General features: G+C 38.6%; 1 protein-coding gene across 1 annotated transcript; it reads right to left on the bottom strand.

Annotated features, from left to right (window-relative positions):
* Positions 1 to 661: 661 nt before the first annotated feature.
* On the bottom strand, positions 662 to 18446 carry REDIC1 (regulator of DNA class I crossover intermediates 1). The gene is made up of 13 exons (XM_031048335.2): positions 18424 to 18446; positions 16734 to 16773; positions 14530 to 14669; positions 13568 to 13696; positions 13008 to 13074; positions 11809 to 12009; positions 8488 to 8594; positions 5419 to 5951; positions 5104 to 5176; positions 4363 to 4423; positions 3735 to 3795; positions 2604 to 2686; positions 662 to 1743 (listed from the first exon to the last, which is right to left on the bottom strand). Exons 1-13 carry the CDS (start codon positions 18444 to 18446, stop codon positions 1162 to 1164), a joined length of 2100 nt encoding a protein of 699 aa, XP_030904195.2. The 3' UTR covers positions 662 to 1161.
* Positions 18447 to 21391: the final 2945 nt, after the last annotated feature.

Below are 21391 nucleotides of genomic sequence, written 5' to 3'. Positions count from 1 at the left end.
GAACAGAGACAAATAATGGTGATGGGTCTCATCAAGGATGGGTGACACACAGCCCTTCACTCACAAAACCTTCTATTGCAAAACATATAAATAAAAGAAACCCACCTGATTTATAGGAATAAGAGCAGTCAATCTTTCACCAGCTGCCTCCAAGGGAGAAAGCACAATGTCTTAGTTTGCTTGGGATAGAAAATCTGCACTGTTTAAGGAATGGTCTCTAGCACAGCTTTTGCTTAAGCCCAGTTTGCAATGAAGAGGATCCCTGCACCCAGCCAGCTGGCTAATGCCAGCATATACACAGACACATCCCCACATGTATGATGTATATAGAGAGATGTATATACAAATAAAGGTGTATGGATATATAAGATGTCAGTAAAAGAGTGAGCCTCCCTGCTGCCTTTAACAGGAACTACTTTAGAAGAAAATAATGTCACCTAGAAACAGTATTTTCAGGAACTTTTATTTGTTGAGATTTCTAACTTCACACAAATACTGAAGAGGAAAGCATTTCAGATTTTCAACCTGCAGGGAAAATGCAGAAACACATACAAGATCTGTCAGTATTAACAGAGAATGAATCAATAAGGCTGCTATGAAAGGGAAAATAATAAAATTTTTTGTTTGTTTTGGTAAAAATTAAATAATCAGTTCTTTTAAAATCACATTCTAATCTATGTGTGCAGATGTACATTTTCTGTTGTTTTCCATTTTTGTATTTAGTCCAAACAAGCAGCAAAGGCTAATTTGTCTGTTAAAATGGCTAAAAATCTGACAATAGTTCTGAACTAAGAGCCACATCAAATAAATAGGTTCTGAAGTGAAACAGAACTTTGTACTTCCTTCAAGAGAGGCAAAGTCAATCCCAGACTACAGAATCCTACAACTATATGGTGGGGAAGACAAAATAATTCCTACAGTTATATTTACTAAGCTATTGTAAAATCCTATGTTAATAGTTGGAGATCTATAGAAATTCACAGTTAAAGATAGCAGGAGATAGATAGAAATCCATAGTTAATAATAATACAGAGCAAATAAAACAGAAAAAAAAACAACATTTTGTCCAAGCAGGATAGAAAAATCCAAATAAGCCAATTAAATGAAGCACACTGAGAACAGGACAAAACTTCTGTATTCCTTACGTGCTGTCCTAGCTGGTCACTGCTTTTCTCTCTCCTTTATTATATCAATGTAATTCAGCACCTCTAGCGTCGTTCTGCCAGCTAAACTCAGATACTCGCTTTCAGGAGAAAACGCGGCGGGTGCTGCTGCAGTGCCGTAGCCCGGAGGCTGCAGCTCCTCCTGCGCTGGCATTTTGTGTCCTCTAACGGTGCTAGGCGCAGAGGGGAGGGAGCGCCCACAGCTGCACACCGCTGTAGGGCCACACTGGGTGGCAGCATCCACCTTACTTACTTGTGTCTCAGAGCCTTCCGTCTGCACCCAGACATCGTGCCTGCTACTGCGAGTGACAGGCTCTCCCTTATGGGCTTGGTGTAACGAGCTGCCCTCAGATGGGGCAGTATGGGCTTTATTTTCCTCCTCTGGTGCACATAAAGTAGAGTTTTTCTCTTGAGGGTGGTTTGCTTCTTCTCTAGTCAAAATACTGGGCTGGAGAGGCATAGTTCCAGTGTGAGAGGTCTTAGGGGGCTCTGTGCTTGCTGAGGCTAGGTTGGCATCATCTTTCTTCAAGGACTGTTCATCCCTATATTTCGTCTTTTGGGCTATGTCTTTGTCTTCAGACTGTTTGAACAGAATTGAGTGAATGCAACTGTTTAAGCAGTTCAATAACTAAGGACTAAGTTAATGACTAACTAATAACTAAATTAATGAAATATACAGAAAGGCCAGAACTGTCTGCTTTGTTTGTTTGCTTTTTGGATTGTGTTTGGTTTTGTTTCTCTCTCATCTCCCCCCCCCCCCTTCTTTCCCCAAGGGTGTGTTCCTGGCTTTTGTGAAAGAGAAAATGAGTAAAGCACATCTTCACTCTCACACAGAACTTACATTCTTACATTGTGTTATGTTAAGAATGGGTGAAAACACAGAGTGTGTCAAACTCTCCTACCTTACAGACATAGAATAATAGAATCAACTAGGTTGGAAAGGACCTTGAACATCATCAAGTCCAACCTTTACCCCAGGACTGCCAAGTCCACCACTAAATCAGGTCACTGAGGGCCTCATCTACACGGTTTTTGAACACTTCCAGGGATGGTTATTCCACCACTTCCCTGGGCAGCCAGTTCCAAAGCCTGATCAACGCTTCAGTCAAGATATTTTTCCTAATATCCAGGCTAAACCTCCCCTGGTGCAGCTTGAGGCACATAATGTGAGGCAGCTATACATCAAGAAGCTTGCTTAGCATCTTCCCACAGTGACATTACTGTAATTCAGCCTAGCATTATCCAGAGCCAGATCACATGTCTGGTAAACTATTTAGGAAAACTTACAGCTTATAATTTATTGTCTCCCTCACACATGAAGTTGCTTTGTACAAAAGAAAACCATAAATAACATTCCAGCTACACCCACCCTTAGATGCACTCAGAAATACAGGTATTATTCAAATGAACCCTTGCAAACCCATAAAGGGCAGTACACACCATGTCAGGACTGGAGCTCAAATCGCTCTCTGTCTGCCCTGGGGAGTAAGTGGGAGACTGGCTGCTGAGTGATGACTCCACATCTGAAAAGTGAGTTAGAAGGAAAGGTTACTAATTCACCAAAAATTTCCCCACACATCCAATTCTCAAGTACAGCATGTAGAATTAAACATTACTGCATCTGATGCAATTTCAAGATATTGTTTAAAGTGTTAGTGAGGTCAATCTAATTCTTGACAATAGCCAATTCTTCTCCCAAGACAACACATCTTAACAGGAAGTGTGAGATAGCTCCCCCAAAGCTTCAGCCATGCTGTTTATCAGCAGCCTGCACCAGCAGCAGGACTGTGCAACTCAAAAGCAAGAAGGACTGCAGAGCAAAGCCAGGGAAAAATGTAGCAAACTCCCTGCATATGCTGGCTGCCATGTAAGTTACACGTTTTTCTCCTGATGGCCCTTGGGAGGTATCTGCTCTGAAATCCAGCAGCACAGCTAACCTCTACTGCTACTGAGGGAGCAAAAAAGAACGTGGGATCTCCCTACCGACTCCCCTTACTCTTTCCACATGTGGAATGATGAGTAAAATGGCACATATCAAACATCTAATGAAGATATCAATCAATATAGAAAACATGTCCAAGATTTCTTCCCATCAGCAGATGTCTTCAGGAATAGAAAGTCACTGGTATCTACTTGGAACTTTTACTATATGGAGATGTTAGTAAACTTCAGCTCTGGTGTTCAGATCTATATACTTGACCTCTCTTTTGGATTAATTTATAGGGTTTTTAGCAGTTACTCCTACTTTCAGAGGTGGCTTTTCTGTTTAGCAGGCAACCCGGGAGGAAATGGGACAAGGTAAAACAAATATGTGTGTAATACTCACCAGAGATGAGCTAGTTAACCTGAATTTGTCTCTTCAAGGAAAAGCAAACACAGATAGTTCTTAGTTACCTTTTAATGCTAGTTGTCTTTATACAGTGCTGCATGAATCAAAACAACAAACCCTCATCAAATGTAACATCCTGAAAAGATCAGAACACTTCTCCCTGGCTTTACAAGTCACTATTTCAGTTTCACATGTAGAGAAAAATCTGATTTTGTAATTAATAATGTATAAATAGTACTAACCCTTCGTCATCTGGTGCAGACTTGAGCTCAGTCTGAACTCTTTCTCTTGGGGTGTTGTGAACTTTTAAAAATAATGAAGTGTTAATAGTGAGGGTTCAGTTGGATCAGCACCTTAGGTTAGGTGGGGAACATTCACTTTCTGTAGTACATAAAGGGCTCACTGCACTGTACTGCAAATTAATATAAGAGGTACAAAACACCTGAGCAACACTCTATGTACCTGGGTGACTTCTACAGGCAAAATATCTAAAAAACTACTTATATGTATGCTGGCATAAATCTCCTTTATAATACTGAAATGTCCTGCATATAATGTCTGAGCACTGCCTGCAGAATCTGATCCTAAGGATTAATGGGTAACTTACTTACACAATGTATTTCAGATATGAGCTTAGGTATGAATCAAGCCATGTAAATTATGGACATGAAATTATGGTCTGTCTTATCTGAATCACTTAACTAGAAGATGTTCTTTCTGGATTCCTTATATACACCATGGCAGAAAAGAAGCTTCCACAGAAGTTAATGCAGTGAAGCTGTATTCAGTTACTAACTATTGTGGACATTCCTTCTAATGGTGCAAACAATAGGTTTGATAAAAAATGCATCTCTTTCTTTAAAAAGTTACCTGTTCAAATCCAAAGAGCTGGCTCTGTCTCCAGGCTGATTCTCCCACAGACTCGTCGTCACTGAGGGATGCAAACACAGAGATCTCTGGTAAGTGATTTCCTCTCCTGTACTTTTGTTTCTGAATTAAAGTCATTACTGGTGATTCTTTTGTCTTTCAAGTTGTATTTTGTCTGAAATGCTTCCTACTATCAAAATCACTGCACTTATTTCTGAACCTGAGATTTAACACCAATCATCTGTTTTTCACAAAACTTGTTTCTGTTGAAATGCAAATCTGAGAGATCATAGAAGTTAGTGCTTCTGCTTTGTAAAACGGAAGGTGGTATGGATCAGAGTCTTTGATAAAACAGTCTTTTGTAAAACATGGGGCACTCACACCTGCTAACTTTAGCTGATGATAACTTTAGCTGATGAAAGGCATTAGCTTCCACTGCAGTCAGTGGAAGGAGACAGGGGCTTTCAGAGGGCAAGTCAGAGCAGCAGCTTAGCTTCAGAGACTCAAAACTGTCCCATGAAGCAGACTTTCTCTGTACTTTTTATAGGCAGATGAACAGTGCTACAAAGAGCTTACTTGAGCATAAGTTTATTCACATTGTTCACAACTATTTCCACTGAGAAAACTAGTCCTTAGTAATACTGGTTAGAATTTTGCTTTCATGTCCTCTTAGGATGTCTTCAATTCAGCAACATCTCTGCAGCTATCACTAGTTAAGGGACTGATAATTTCTGTGGCACTCACCTTTTTTGTCTTGAATAGTTCTGCACACTCTCCTGTAAGTCAATCCACTGATCATGGTGATAAGCAGAAGTCTCTAAAAAAAACCCAACAAAACAGTAACTTTTGATTTTAAAATGCGTAAATGTAATTTGAAAATTAATGCTTCTGTGAACTTCAAAAGATAATTTAAATATTGACTTAAAATTAAATTACTGCATCCTGAACATTCATGACATTTTTTTCAGTCAGGGCAGACACATCTCTGGTTATAAAAACATATGTCTTTAAAAGGAGAAGGAAACCCAGAATATACATCCTTAAAGTACTGTCACGCACCAACTTTCTCAAGGTTTGAAGATGTTCCTTTCTCTTCAGAGGCTATGAAGTAGTGCTGTCCCACGTGACAGTCCTGCAGGTGAGTGTTATGAAGTTCACTGCTTTTCTGGTCGCTTGCACTTAAGACATTATTACTTTCAAGTAAAACCTGTTCTGGAGCTGTGAAAATGCCTTCAAGGTGTCTGTCTACAGAACGGTTTTTTTCATTGATTGCAGGATAAGCCTCTCTAGCATAATAAGGATAATTTTTATTGGTCATTTCATTTCTATCATCAGGATCCATGAAAAACATGCCAGTGCTGCTTTGGTTAACAAAAAGATTAAAATGCTTTGTGGGAGGATTAATATTGATTGGTTTGCACTCATCTTCAAACAGTGCCAGAAAGGAACAACCACTTCCATCTTGTTTAGGTTTCAGTTCTGAAGTTTCTTTCATAACATCAAACAATGTGTCTTTTATTCCTTCACTGTCTTCTGATTCATTTTTGATCATTATCACTGGATTTTTCCTGGAAAAATTCATATAGTCTAGCCTGTGGAATGACATGGAGGGGGAGTAGAAAAGAACAAACAGTTTGTTCAGTACATAAATAGGCAAAATACTGTTAACATGACAAATTATGATAACTTGATGATAAAAATATCAAAGACTTTACTGACCATCATGCTTTTGTCCCAAATATATATTGTTTCAACTGATAAACTTCCCTGTATTTTACTTCCAGTTCATAGTAAGATTGATTTAAAAGGGCTTCTGTTTCATGATGTCTCCAAACACCAAGACGTGGAGCACACCCTCCTGAGCACGGAAGTGTGGTTTATAAAATCAGCCACAGTATGTCACTGCTGCTCCATCAGCTGACCAAAGAAGGCCACTTTGGGAAAAAAAGAAAGAAAAGAGGAAGACAGCTTCTTCCTTTCACAAAAATAGTTTGTTCTTCAAGACTACAGTTCTCTCCTGTACTGGAAGCCTATGATAAACTCTGTGTTCTGCTTGAATTCTGGTCCCTGTAGCAAGTGACTCCCATTTGTACTTGAGGGCAGTAATCCTAATTCAGCATGGGATTTTTCTGTTCCTGTGTGAGGAGGCCGGTCAGCCATTTTGTTTTGCCCACTTCTTAGAGAATTGGTTTGGGTGATGCTCCCATAGCATCATTAGCACAAAAGCTGTCATGCTTTCACTTACGTGGCTCCTAACACTTTCACAGCTTTTTTCTAGGCTTGATCTGGTGACTGACCTTTCAGAAAATCTGAGCAAAGAACTGAGAGGCATTTGAAGCATAGAAAATTGGCAAAGGCCATTAAAAAATGCCCTTTCTTTAAAACAGATGGAGCAATGCTGTTAATGGAACTTGCAAACTGATATAAAGTACAGAAAACTTACTGGGGAAAAAAAATCTGTAATGGTTTGATCAGCAAAGACTTGGAACTTTATGAAGATCCTAGAGAACTTAAATGTGAAAGTGGTGTCCTCTTCATACAGAAACCTCCCCAGAACAGTTTTAAAAGGCAAAACACACTAGAGTTTGTTTCTGGAGAAACCTGGGTAGATCTATATGAGGAAGGTAAAACCGTTTTGTGAAGCAATTCAGAGGCTCCTTCTTTATTGCAGCTGAACATTTTGTAGTGCTAAGTAAAAGTTGGTAGCAGATGAAGAAATGTGACATTTAAAATTTTTAGTTAATATTTAATGATCTCGAGGTGCCACAGTTCTCATATGTATGCATGCTGGCTATATCATTGGTATGTTACAATTACATTAAACAACTGTGTAAACTTGTACTCTACTTTTCATATCCAGTGAAAGGAACTCTCTTCCCAGGAGAACTACCAGCTCTTGAGATAGAAGAATTTATGGTTACAGTGGATGAAAAGAAATCAAGCATGTTCCACAGAAATGGATTTGAAGATCAGCTGGAAAGATGTTAGTGAGCCATGAATGGGCAGAGGAGTAATGGAAGTGCCATAAGCAGATGAGTGCAGGCCTGAGAGCCTGTGGATAAATGAAAGGGGAGATGTAGGTGAGATGAGGTTATATAGGTATGAGGTTATATATATGTAATGTAAAGATATTCGTCAGGAATTCATCAAGATACACAGCAAGGCGAAGGTTATCCTCATTTTAGATTTTGCTGGAGAAAGCTGGGAGAAGCTAAGAGAATAGAGAAAGTTAAGGTGGCTAAGACTGGAAGCTCATGCATTCACCTAGTTATCATGCGGTTAGTGAGTTTATCAATTACTGGACTCCCCAAGCAAACAGGCTGTAGATACTTCAGAACAGCAAAATAACATACAGCCTTCTTATGTCTCTATTCAGCCAAAGCTAGAGACTGACAGGAACTTTCAACCAGACAGCAGACTTACAGAATAAAAAGAGCAAAGAAAAATGAGCCCTGTAAGACCCCATATCCCAGGAAAAAGGCCCCAGAAAGAAACTAAAATAAAATGTTTTGCATAAACAAGTCTGGCCCTAAATCCTGTGTGATTAAAAAGATTTTTAATAAGCACATACAAAAAGAAATTTATTCTAGATTTCTATCCATTCTTTCAGAAACAAAGTGTATATTCTCATAAAAGTATTATTGAAACAATTGTGGTTTTTTTTTTTAAAAAAAGCTATAGTAGGGTCACATATGGAAAAAAAATAAAATGCTGTGTTCATGGAATCCTGTATATAAACAATATAAGTGGAGAAGTTGCTAGTGACTACAGCATCAAGGTCATCAATGACAGTGGCCAGAACTAATGACAGCAGGGCAGCTTCCCTTTCTGTGGCTTCTTAGCAAATCCATGCTTCTCGCTGAGGGTGAATCCTATAACACCATCATGTTTGTGATGTCGCAAAAAATAGATCACGGTGCCAAGGGCCTACTTAAAATTAATATTTTTCTGCTTCTAGCAAATTTAAATAGCTTGGCATGTTCAGTTTTTCCATTTCATTTCAATTTCTATTTGAAAAGCACCAAAATCAGTGAAAAATCAAGTAGCAATAATCTTCAGATTATCTTAGTATTTTTCTTACTTGAACTTGACTGTTATTTCTCTCATTAATGTAAAATCACTGCCTACCTATGCAATGGCTTTAACAGTTCCTGAGGCACTGTATCAGACTTTCTGAAAATACACTGGCTTGGAGGTTCTGTAACCCAAGGGTCTTGATCAGAACTATTTCCTGGCTGAGAAAATAGTAGAAGCAGTCAAAATCTGAATATGTTTAGTAGTTACAGTGTTTACAACTTTAAAGTTGGTTTTGCAAACAATATACATGTTTTCCTATTCTTTTTATTTTTATCTTTACAGTAGAAGCACACATCTCCTTACAGCCTGAGTACTGTATAACTCATACTTTTTCATATTTATGTATTACTGTTATTATGCAAAATGTCTTTTGAGCATCTCATCCTCCCATGGTATAAACAAGCTTGATAGTCTGTAACAAGCTGAATTTCCACTGAAGATGGATTCATCCTGCCTGACCAATTTGGTGGCCTTCTATGATGGGGCTACAGAAATTACGGACAGGGGTAGAGCAGTTGATGTCATCTACCTGGACTTGTGCAAAGCATTCGACACGGTCCCACATGACATCCTTGTCTCTAAATTGGAGAGACATCAATTTGATAGGTGGACCACTCAGTGGATAAAGAACTGGCTGGATGGTCGCACTCAAAGAGTTGTGGTCAACCGTTTAATGTCCGTCTGGAGATCAGTAACAAGTGGTGTCCCTCAGGGATCGGTGTTGGGCTCGGTCTTGTTTAACATCTTTGTCGGTAACATGGACAATGGAATTGAGTGTGCCCTCAGCAAGTTTGCCAATGACACCAAGCTGTGTGGTTCTGTTGATACGCTGGAGGGAAGGAATGCCATCCAGAGGGACCTTGACACGCTTGTGAGGTGGGCTGATGACAACCTCATGAAGTTTAATCATGCCAACTGCAAGGTTCTACACCTGGGTGGGAGCAATCCCAGGCACAGCTACAGGTTGGGCAGAGAAGAGATTCAGAGCAGCCCTGCGGAGAAGGACTTGGGGGTGTTGGTCAATGAGAAAATGAACATGAGCCGGCTTCAGTGTGTGCTTACAGCCCAGAAAGCCAACTGTATTCTGGGCTGCATCAAAAGGAGCGTGACCAGCAGGTCAAAGAAGGAGGTGATCCTGCCCCTCTACTCTGCTCTCATGAGACCTCACTTAGAGTATTGTGTGCAGTTCTGGTGTCCTCAACATAAAAAGGACATGGAACTCTTGGAACAAGTCTGGAGGAGGGCCACGAGGATGATCAGGGGCTGTAGCACCTCCTGTATGAAGACAGGCTGAGAAAGTTGGGGCTGTTCAGCCTGGAGAAGAGAAGGCTGTGTGGAGACCTCGTAGCAGCCTTCCAGTATTTGAAAGGGGCCTACAGGGATGCTGGTGAGGGACTATTCATTAGGGACTGTAGTGATAGGACAAGGGGTAACAGATTAAAACTTAAACAAGGGAAGTTTAGATTGGATATAAGGAAGAAATTCTTTACTGTTAGGGTGGTGAGGTACTGGAATGGGTTGCCCAGGGTGGTTGTGAATGCTCCATCCCTTGCATTGTTCAAGGCCAGGTTGGACAGAGCCTTAGGTGATATGGTTTAGTGTGAGGTGTCCCTGCCCATGGCAGGGGGGTTGGAACTAGATGATCTTAAGGTCATTTCCAACCCTAACTATTCTATGATTCTATGATTCTATCATGGCAAACTGTTGTCTGGAAGGGACCTCAAGAGGTATTTAGTCCAACCTGCTCAAAGCAGGGCCAGCTTCAAGGTTCATCCAGATTGCTCAGGATTGCTCAGAACCTACATTCTACAACCCGTCTGGATGGCCTCTTCTGGTACTTAACTACTTTTGTGACAATATTTTTTCCCATACAAACAGAATTTCCACTGTTGAAACTTGCAATTTTTACTTCTTGCCATTTTGCTGAGTACCTCTGGCTCTGCCTTGTTTATAAGACTGTTTAGACTGTGGAAGACAGCAATTAGTTCACCCCACATCTCCATAGCCTTCTCTTTCCCAGGCCACACAAACCTTCTTTGTTCAGTCTCTCCACAGTCATCATGTGTTCCAATCCCCTAAACATTTTTGCAGCACTTCATTGGTTTTGCTAGTTTGTTGACCTCTCTCTTGTACTGGCAGTTCCAAAACCGGACACAGGATTTCAGATGTGTTGTCACAGACGCTGCTCAGAGGGAAATACTCACTTCACTATGACTGCTTGGTTATGCTCTTTCTAATACAGCCCTCTATGTAGTTGGCCTTTGCTGCTACAAGGGCACACTGCTGACTCATGGATAACTTTCTGCCCAGCAGCACCCTCAGGCCCTTCCCTGCAAAACTGCTACCTACTCAAATCAGTCACCTGATGTGTGGGTTTTCTCTGTATTAAATTCTATGAAGTTCATGGTGGACATCTGCTTGTCAAGATGCCACTGAAGAGCAGCCCTGCTAATATAATGATCACTCTGCCTATTTGGTGTGACACATGAACCTGTTATGGTGATGAGGGTGCACACTGTTCCACTGTATAAGTCTCTAATACATATGTAGTGGACTTGGTATTAACCTCTGGGGATTCTTGCCATTACTGACCTGTTATCAATTAGACTTTAGGCAATAGACAACTACTTTGAGCATAATGGTTACAGCCAGTTTTTTACGCATCTTATTATCCACTCATCTTGTTCATACCTCCCCACATTGGCTACTAGGATCCCATGAGAAGCATTGTTAAAAGCTTTCCTAAAGTCAAAGTAAATAACTGCTGCTCTCCCTTACGCATAGAGCGAGTAATTTCATCACAGAAGGGAATCAGGTTCAACAGGCATAGTATGGCCTTGGTAAATCTATGACAGCTGTTCCTGGTCACCTTCTTGATCTTTATGTACCTTGCAATTGCCTCCGGGAGGTCTAGCTCCATAAGCCTTTCATGGACAGAAATGAATACTGTAAGAACTATGTTACTCACTGCATGTTTACAGATTAGGTTACAGTGATCACCTGAGATTATAATTACACCCAGTTATACTAACTGTACAGTTAAGAAAGCTGTAATTACAACTGTAATACATTTCACCTTTCTTTAAGCAACTTTACAAGCCAGAAACAAAAGCAAGGCAGTGGTATGTGACTATCTCTCTTTCTGCAGATACTTGTGATACTGGAAGCTCAGTGAACAAAAGCTCAAGTTAAGTGCATTTCATAACAATAAAAGAACTACATTTCTATATATGGAATATTCATTGTCAATACCAGCCTACAAGAAATGCTGATTGTTTACAATTATCTTCACCACTACACTAATTTTACACCCCAAATAAATGAATGCTAGTTTAAAATAATTCTGTGGAAATGACAAAATATACATCAAACCTGGATTTGCAGCTTCTCTTCATAGGTCTGTTCCCAAGTGTTACCCATAAGGTTTGTGCTCAAATTTTCTTCTGAAAGTTGTGTACAGTTAGAGGACCAGCAAACAGTAGAAGACAATGGACGGGCACTAAAAGCACTTGCTGTGCTGTCTTCACATTCCATACTAGAGTCAGCATTTGTTAATTCCGTTACTTGTGGTAACTAGACAAAACATAGGAGAGAGAAATTTTATTTACCTAAAAATGTTTTGATGTCAGCATAAAGTTCAAAGTAATCAAACCTTCTTATATCTTTTACATCTCTGCACATATACAACAGCATGAGAAAAGTTTTGTGTATTCTGATAGGATTTTTTCATGGAAATCATACAGTAATAAGGGCTTTTTTCAGGGAAACCCCTAAGCACCTATTTTAAGCTAAAGTATGCACACAAATGTTATCCTGAAGACAGATGGGTGTAAATACATTTTTAACACTAGATGTGTAGGTAAGTGATCTGCTGACTTGATTCCTAGATAATAAAATGAAAAATAATTGACTCCATTGAAGAGACAACTCCAACATGTTGTGATGCCAACTATGCTATTTCAAGCAGATCAGAACACAAGTAGAAATTTGAAGGCAAAACTCATGAAATGTCACTGTATCTACAGCTACATTGCTACCCAAACTAAGTGTTTTCTAACAGAATTACTAGCTCGTTTTGAGGGATTTTTTTTGTTTAATTGTTTTTTTTATGCAACAGTGGAACTGGAATGGGTTTTGAAAAAGCCCACTAAAATCCATCTAGAGAATGTTTTTCACTGTAACCTCAATGACTGCATGAACTTCGCAATTGTATCCACTAAGACTTGTACTTAAGTTCCTCTTAAAGATTCAACTTTTTTCTATGCTGCTTACATTTCATCATTTCACATTTCTGCATATTGTTTTTAGTTTTCTGCTGTTGGCCTCAGTCTCTTTCCCACAGTCTCTGTCCTTTGTGACGAGCTTAGAGCACAAAGGTGAGCTTTTCGAGAAATATGTAAGAAATGGCAGGAATGGATATAAAACATGACTAGCAAATAACATATCAATATAGCCTTAAAGATTTCACAATTCAGCATCCATGAGATTGGGTCACTCTTTGAAAAATCACTTAAAAATACAGTCACTGCTGCACATTTTTAGCTTTACATCATTGAGAATGATATACTCACATTATGCTGGCATTTTATTTTCTCGGAGAGATGCTGCCTTCTGCTGTTCAAAACTTGCTTTTGTAACCTTGTAAAATGAATAAAAACAGCCTATGATATATGAGATATAAGATCTATAAGATTAAAACCATTGAGTATTAATTTCAAAATAATATAAGAATATTTTTCCACACATCTTAAACAGACCTGATTCTTAAGCAGTTATGAGCAGTCACTGTGAGTCAGTCACTTTAGGGTGTCTGAAGTTGAATGGGAAAACAGGGTAAGTGGAAAAGGCTGTTTGAATAGCCAGCTCTGTCAGATAAACTTAATGTATATACCTGACATTAAGTAAATAAATTTTTTTTTAGTCTCTCACTTTGTGCAGTTTTTTATTTAGAATACATTTATTTACTCTGTCATAGAAAGTGTATCATAGGAATGCCAGGAGTGATTGTAAAACTTCTTCATCTTAGAATGGCATATTTATGTTTACTTAATAGCCCAGATATAACACCAACAAGAAATACCTTTTCCAAAACTTTATTATAACTTAGCTATAGCCTGTTTTATACAAGTACCTGTTCTGGATGTCATCTAAGTTGGGCATACGTTGTTTATGCAGTGGTGATGTGGGAAGCTCTATGTTGTGCCTCCTAACAGGTATTTTTACATCTTCAGTGATATCAATGTGTACTGGCTTCCTCATGCTTGCTGCAATGAAAGTATCTGGAATATCAGTGCTGGGTTTGAAGAAAGTTTTGAGCTTTCAGAATTTTCACTAAAGTACAAAAGCTGTTGGTTTAGATAATCTTTATTAATTTAAAGCCGTATTTTTGCTTTCTTTCTTACTAGCAATGCAAGAGCTTTATTCTAAATGGCATTATAAAATTATTTATAGTCAGCTGCTGTGTGTAGACAAGCTTTGTTGCCCTCTTCAGTCACCTTTTAATATTCCTGAGCACACAACAACAAATTCTCCACAATCTGGTTTATGAATATGTCACAATGGATAAGAATCATAGACTCATTTAGGTTGGAAAAGACCTTTAAGATCGTCAAGTCCAACCCTAAACCATGTCCCTAAGCACCACAGTTACAAAGAGTTAGGAATCAAGGTGCACAGATGTCTTTTTTAGGAGCTTAGTTATGGATTTTAAGGAAGATATTCTGGGTAGAACTGACAGACTATTCCAAATGCCCCCAAAACTTATGAAAAGGGAAGTGGAATACAAATAGACTCATTCAATAGCAAAGGGAAAAATAATGTAGGGTAAAATCAATGAATGGAATGAGGAAGCTGCACAAGTATACAAGGCTTTAAAGGTGAAGTAGGCAGTAGCCAGAGCTGGTTGATTCCTCTTATGTCCTGAATTTTTATTCAATCGTAATTTTTGTATTTACTTACAATTGTTTATTTTAAAAATAACACTTACTTGAGCATTAAGTTTCAAGAGGAAGAACAAGAGCTGACATAATAGCAGTAATACTTAAGGACAACTGATTCTGTCAGCAGTGAAGTCAGAATGCTGTTATACTAAACTCACCAGAGTTGTCTTTTTTGGTTGATAACTGGTTCACAACATATAGATTGAGGAGATCTAAACTGAATGCTGAACTTTTAGGAGATGACACTCCCAGAAGCTTCATCTTTGATTTAAGTTTCTTCTTTTCAAAGAATTCCTAGATTTTTTAAAAGAGAGAATAAGTTTTTTGATAGAAGCTTCAGAGACAAGTTAGCACCATATAAAATCCTTTTGAAAATAGCATGGAAGACTTAGCAAACATTCCTAACAATAAAAGCAAGCGATTAAATCTCTAAATCCTCCCACACTGCCTACTGTTATTTATTTTAGTTTGATTACCTTGAAAGTCTGCAATCATAATTTGGTCATATTCAAAATTAATCACTGTTCTCTTCATGCCAAAAGCTTAATCCTTAAACACACATGCCTCAAACTTTTTGTATGATCATTAAAAATATTTCTTTAAAATAAAAAACTTATCAAAATGCTGCAAGGAAAAAGTTGGAAAAAAAATTAAACTTGAGCTTTTTAGGCAGCTTATAAGCTTGTAGACAAGTAAGTCAGCAATATTACATACACACAGCCGTCTCTAATGACACAAAGAGTTTACTGTTCTCCAAATTTGTATTTCTTGACATAGAAAATAGTCTTGTGACAAAAAAAAAAAAAAAAGAGAAAAAAATAAAGAAGAAAAATCTCTATGACTGGGACTCCAGAAAGGCTTTTTGTTGCAAGGAATAGAGATGATTGACACTTTGAATGTATCAGGCAGATGATTATAGAAATTTTAGGAAACAAAAAAATCTGTATTTTATAGAAGACTATTAATAATCATCTTACAACCACTGGCATCAAGCACAGTAGATGAATAAATAAAACCAGTAAGATTTATTTATTTTAATCACAAGGAGGATATTGAAAACCAAAACACAAAATAGCATCAGCTTTTCTTTTGACATATAATTCCTACCATTATTGCAGGTTACATGTAACTAATATATCCAGTATGTCCATTGGTAACTATTTTCCCATATATTTTATTATATCACAATCTTTATAATTCTAAGATGTTACCATCTATGGAAAATACCTGTTCTTCAATTAAGAAGGCTGTCTGCAGTATGGTAAATTCATCCTATGTACACATCAGCACTTCAAAATTCATGCTGCTTTGGAGTCCGCACCCCCAAAATGTACCCATGCCCCTTCGGTGTCTCACATCTTTTCTTCTCACTACCTCTAATTTACTAAATTGCTACTAATTGTGTAATTACCACTGTATTTAGTAATTCAGTAATTATAAAATTACTAAAATAATCCTATCTATCTTATTTGTTTTCTTTCCTACACTGAAGTAAATTACACAGCTGTAATGTAAATCCTGTGGTTCAGACAAATGAATCCTGAAAAAACAGATCTTTTGAGAACTCACAGGCTTCCAGGAGACTGGAAAAGTTATAGGAACAACAAGTTGCTGGTTGCTCCTGTGTTCCCTTTGGTAAAGGTTTTAATTTCTGAGATTGTTTCCATAATGTCAGCCTGGTTTTCCCCATCCTGTATATGCCAATGCACCTGCCCTGGTCATTACAGAATGGTCATCACCAGCCACAGTGATGGAGCTTCCCTATACTCTTTTTCCCTGCTGCTGGGGAGGAAATTGACTTATCTTTACTATACTTTTAACTGCTTTATCTTACTGTTTTCTTCCTCTTTCCTGTTTGAAATGTCTTCTGCTATGCCATGGATAAATTTGATTCTATCACCTCACTTTCAGATTCAAAATACAAATAAGCTGGCCTACTTTTGCAAATGCCAGCAAAAGTGAGCCTAACATTCTTTTATGTAGCCCAGGAAATAGCTGTGTTTATGTGTAAGTGTTAGGCTAGCTGACCACGTGTTTGTCACAGTAAGGTTTCAAGCAATCCCATGTGTCAGCGCATACCAACAAAATATAGTAACAGAAGTAATTCAGTACAACTTAAATTGGGTGAATTCCTTCATTCATGCCTTCTTCTACTCCCTCCCCTTCCTGCTGGAATTCAGTGTAGTAATCCTAGAACAAGACTTCTGTCCTAAAAATTACATGAAATTAGGTAAATATTACAACTGTTATGCTATAGCTTTGAGTCTGACTCCAAATGCTTTGAAAGTTTTTGCCTAAATGAATCAACTAAAGCATTTAAGTAACAATGTAAAATCTAAGATATCTAGAATTGCTTACCTTTTGCTTTCTCCTTTCCTGCTTTAGAATGATTCTGCTCCTGAAAGATGAAAATAAATTTTGTTTTAATTGTAAAAGTATAATCCTGAGTCATGGCTTGAATTTCTCATCAGTAGTATTGAGAATTTAGGACACAAATTATGTTATGTTTATGTTGATGTTATGTTGATGTTGTGTTGTGTTATGATGGATGACACCTTCAGGTAGTAAAGTCAACATGTGTCTGTTGAAGTCACTGTGGTACTGGTTTACTCAGGTAGGTACAGGACCACATTCTCTCTTAGAGCTACGAAATACATTGCACATTCAGAAGGCAAAGCTTTTAGATATTTGACCTGTAATGCAACATTTAATCAGTTCTTAATTTCTTTAAAAATTATAATAAATCCTTGTCAATATATTAATTTCTCCTAATTTTCTTTGTCATGCTGCAACATAGTTACAAAACAATACTGGCAAAGGAAACAAAGGAGCACAATACAAGTTTCTACCTTTTGGGACTTCACAGAATATTGTAAATATTTTGTCAAAAAGGTAAGAAAAATTGATTGTCACTACAAGTTTTATGAAGCTGCCGTTCTTTGTGCAATATTAAAAGCCAATTATACCTTAAACTACATTTCTCACTGGTTAACTATAATCTTAAATGCATTGCCTACAGGAGGTGTTGAATAAAACTGGAGCCAATGGTAACTGCTGTGAGCAGGATGAGCATGGCTGCAGACCTTGGGTCAGTAAGATGAGGACTGGTTTTTGAGAGTTAGAAATAAGGATTATCCCCTTGGAATGACTTTTTTTTTTCTTTTTTCACTGTGCTTAAAGTTAAAACACACGTTTTAAACATATACAAGTAACATTTACCCTTGCATAACATTTACCTCAAATGTAAATCCCAGCCTCACTGAGGAATCCCAGCAGATAACTAACAGCAGCAGAAAGCAGCAGGGTGGTTTGCTCTTTGCTGAGTGTGATACTCCTACACACTGCTTTTCCTTACAGAGTAGCATGATAGGTATTTAGGATGAAGTTGGGGTGGTTAGGGGTTTTTTCTCAAACTGAAGCTGTCCGTTCCACCTGCTTCACATGGGCAAATTCCAGAAACTTAATTTTGCTGGAATTACTTCCATATGGGTAAAGCATCCTTTTGTTTTGATTCTGGAGTAAAGATGACTATAAAGCTGTGTTTCACAAAGCTACTTTCAAATGGCTGACAAAATCTGCAGGGTTTACATTTCTAGTAAATAGGCACCTAAAGAAACTGAATAGTAACTTTGGTTTGGCTTTTGCTTTTTTTTTTTTTAATGTTACAACTCAGTGATTATTTTACTATTTCAGTGAATCTCAAGAACTACGCATATTTTTCCCCAATGGTAATCCCTGCCATTAGTGAGGATGTTGAGGACAGGCCCAGTCTGTGGAGACATAGGCCCAAACATGACCCGCCCTGCCTGGTATGGGAGGACATCTACATCTTGTCACACAGGCTGGTGCAGGAGGGGACATGGGGGCTATCACATCCAGCATGGCTGTGCCTGGTCTGTGAGGGGACACTGGGGCTGTCACATCCACCATGGCTGTGCCCAGTCTGTGAGGGGACACTGGGGCTGTCACATCCACCATGGCTGTGCCGGGTCTGTGAAGGGACACTTAGCACCGAGCCATTTCTGGCAGCCTTTGAAGTTTCACTTACCGGCTCCCGCCGACCCAGTTCATTTTCTGCTGCTGAAGAAGGAGGGAGAGCTGCCATGTGTGGCGCTGGGGATAGAGAGCAGAGGCAATGGCCACCACAGGGATGGTTTTCCACTGCCCAGCAGCGCCACAGGGCCCTCCTGCAGGGCTGCCTCCTCCCTTGGAGCACTGGGGCAGCTGCTCTCCATGCCCCCAGGCTGCCTGGTGCTGGCAGAGAGAGGAAGGAGAGGATGGAACAAGAACAGACAGCAGAAGAAGCATGCAGGAAGCCAAGCAGGGCAGGAGAGGATGCTTTGGTTGCTGTTATCCTTCCTCTACCACTGGCACTTCCACAGAGGCCTCTGCCATTGCCCTTTTGCAAAGGAGTCACAAGCCCCTTTCTGTCATAAAGTGAACTGATTTCGCAGTTGTTTGAGTGTGTTACACAGCTGCTGATGTCTTTCATGCCCAGCTTGTCACTGCTACAATCACCATCATTTTTAGGGCAAGCAAGAAGCATCTTCTTCACCATCCTGCTCTTTCTCAGGTATTTCAGTATTTCAATTCAGTGAGAAGTTTCTAATATGCATCTTGCTTTTGGAGCTGCCTGATGAGCTTTTGTGTATAACTAGAGACAAACCCTTGAGGAGGGATGCAGAGCTATGGGTGCTCCCTGTGCTCCTGGGGCACCTCAGCTCCCCTTACTGGACACTGCCATTGTTTCAGCAAGTGAAGGCATCCATTTACAAACTAATCATTAAAATTCTATATTAATCTTTTCCTGTGCTGTTTCTTTACTGAGTTATCTTTAGCCTAACATTTTCCAGGGTGCTAATATTGATCGCTATTAGTACAACAACATGAAGAGTGCTCAGATCAGATGTTATGAGCCCAGTATTAAAAACTACCCCAGATTTGTTTTTTTTTTTTATTGGGTCTTTTTTCTAAAACGTTTAATTTTGCTCGTGTGGTTATAGAATCCACAGCTAAGAGATTATAGAATTGAAAAGATCTGCTTCTCTAAAATATTACCAATTAAACTGAATAAATTTATTGGGCAGAATCTTTTACCATTGAGATATCTCTGGTATTTCTGATTAGTATGCATAACTGCTTCTTGTAGTAACACTAGATTAAAATCTTCACAGTAAAATATACCTATTTTAAGTGTGTGTGCCTCTGCAGTTAATATGACAGACGTCAAACTGAAAGTTTATTTAACTAATGTCATAACTTGAAATAATTCTCTTTATTTTGTTTGCATTTCCATCTAGTGTAAATGTTTAACTTGTTAATACTATGCCTAAGAGGTAGTTTGAGGCATTACATCATCAAACCCCTTTTGTTTTTCTAACATGATATTTTCTGTACCACCCTTACTCTTACTCTTGCACAGCATTATCTGGATTTAAAGGAAAACACTGTACTTTTCTTTGCATTTGATGCATTGAATCTGTAGTTTGTAGAATCCAGGAAAAGTGATGTGGCATGTGAGCTTCAATTAATTCTTTTTTTCAATATAAGAAATCTTCATTCGTCAGAATAACTACATCTCATGTCCCTTTGTTAAGAAAGTATTATACTGGCTCTTCTTCAGAACAGCTTTCCAATACTCAGCACTTGAGTTTTCCCCTCCAACATGCTTTTTTATTATGAGATCAGCTCTAGATACAAATGACATAGCAGAGCAGTCCAAAGCAGTGTTACTATCTATCTGACATAACCCCACTCCTCTAGGAAAGCTAGTGTTAACATACTGATCATGCAGCTGTTGGCATCCAACTTTGAGTAAGTCCTTACAGAATTCCTATATAATCAGAGAGAAGAGTCTTCCGATGGGTGATTCAAAGCACCTAAGTCAGGTTCCTACTCTATTTCCCAGAACCCAGAAAGAAAGCAGCTAAGTTTGATAACTGAAACTGCGTGAAGTGAAAGAGTGTGCCGCTGCGTACCCTCAGGATTTGAACACCCTTCTTTCTGTAAGCAGTCTTTCCCTTGAGTAAATGTATACTGCTTATGTAAAGTTTTACACTCACTGGAGACAGTGAGAGAGAGAGAGAAGATGTATTTCCAAGCAATTACTTAGGATTAACTGCAAATGGTTCTCATGTTTCTTTATGAATCTTCCACTTTACAGCAAGTGTCTTCCTCTAATGCTCATTAGAACAAAGAAAGGGATTGTCAAACAGATGAATGTGTAGCAAAAACCAAAAACTTCAGAGTAACTGAAATTCTTTCAATCCTCTATCAGGGTGGGAATATCTAGTATTTTTAAATGCCAGGATACACTTATTTAGGTGCTTAAATATTGACCTAATTATCTAATGCTAGGAATGCGTGACTGAAAAAAAACAAGTCTGTTCCAAGTGAAAGGTTTTGTTTGGCAAACCCAATACTTAAACTCCATTTAGAGTTGCATGGTCTTCTTCCAGTCAATGCTCCTCTGCCCATTTGCTTCCTTGAGAGACCAGCTTACAGAGAAATAAAGTAATACTGTCCTTATGGTGTTATATACTAACCTGGTTGGTGGTTTCACCCTAAAAGGATTCTTTTTTAAAAGACAGCTGTGATACTGCAAAGTCATGATAGAGTCCGAGGAGGTTTAAAACAGAACACAAAACTCTTTGTAAAAGCAGTTTCCCATTTAAAAAGTAGCTCCCCTTAAAAGACAGAACTCTTTCAGTTAATTTAATGAAAAGTCCTTTCCCCATTCACCTTTAAAGGGCAGAGTCCTTTTTTCTATTTACCCTCTGGGCATCAATTCAAAAAATTCTAGAAATTTCAGAAAGCCCAAGGATTTTCACATTTCACCACAAAAAATAATCTTCAGCCAAACAGCTAAAGAAAAACACAGTGGGCTTCCTTATGTTTATGTACAAGACATAAGTATTAGATTAGAAAAACTGCTCTATCAGATGATTAGCATTCATTTGGTATGAACCCCCAGTTTAAATACTTACAACTGATATTGAAATCAATTACAATGTATT

Source organism: Melopsittacus undulatus, chromosome 5 (genome assembly GCF_012275295.1).
Source record: "Melopsittacus undulatus isolate bMelUnd1 chromosome 5, bMelUnd1.mat.Z, whole genome shotgun sequence".
Taxonomy (NCBI): Eukaryota; Metazoa; Chordata; class Aves; order Psittaciformes; family Psittaculidae; genus Melopsittacus; species Melopsittacus undulatus.
Note: the sequence above shows the minus strand (reverse complement) of the source record. Positions and strands in the feature narration are given on the sequence as shown.

Coding starts and splice junctions, on each gene's coding strand:
- REDIC1 (XM_031048335.2), bottom strand. CDS start 18,446: ATGAACTGGGTCGGCGGGAGCCG. Junction 16,774..18,423: donor AACTGGGTCGGCGGGAGCCG/GTAAGTGAAACT, acceptor TTCATCTTTCAG/GAGCAGAATCATTCTAAAGC. Junction 2,687..3,734: donor TCTGCACCAGATGACGAAGG/GTTAGTACTATT, acceptor CTCACTTTTCAG/ATGTGGAGTCATCACTCAGC.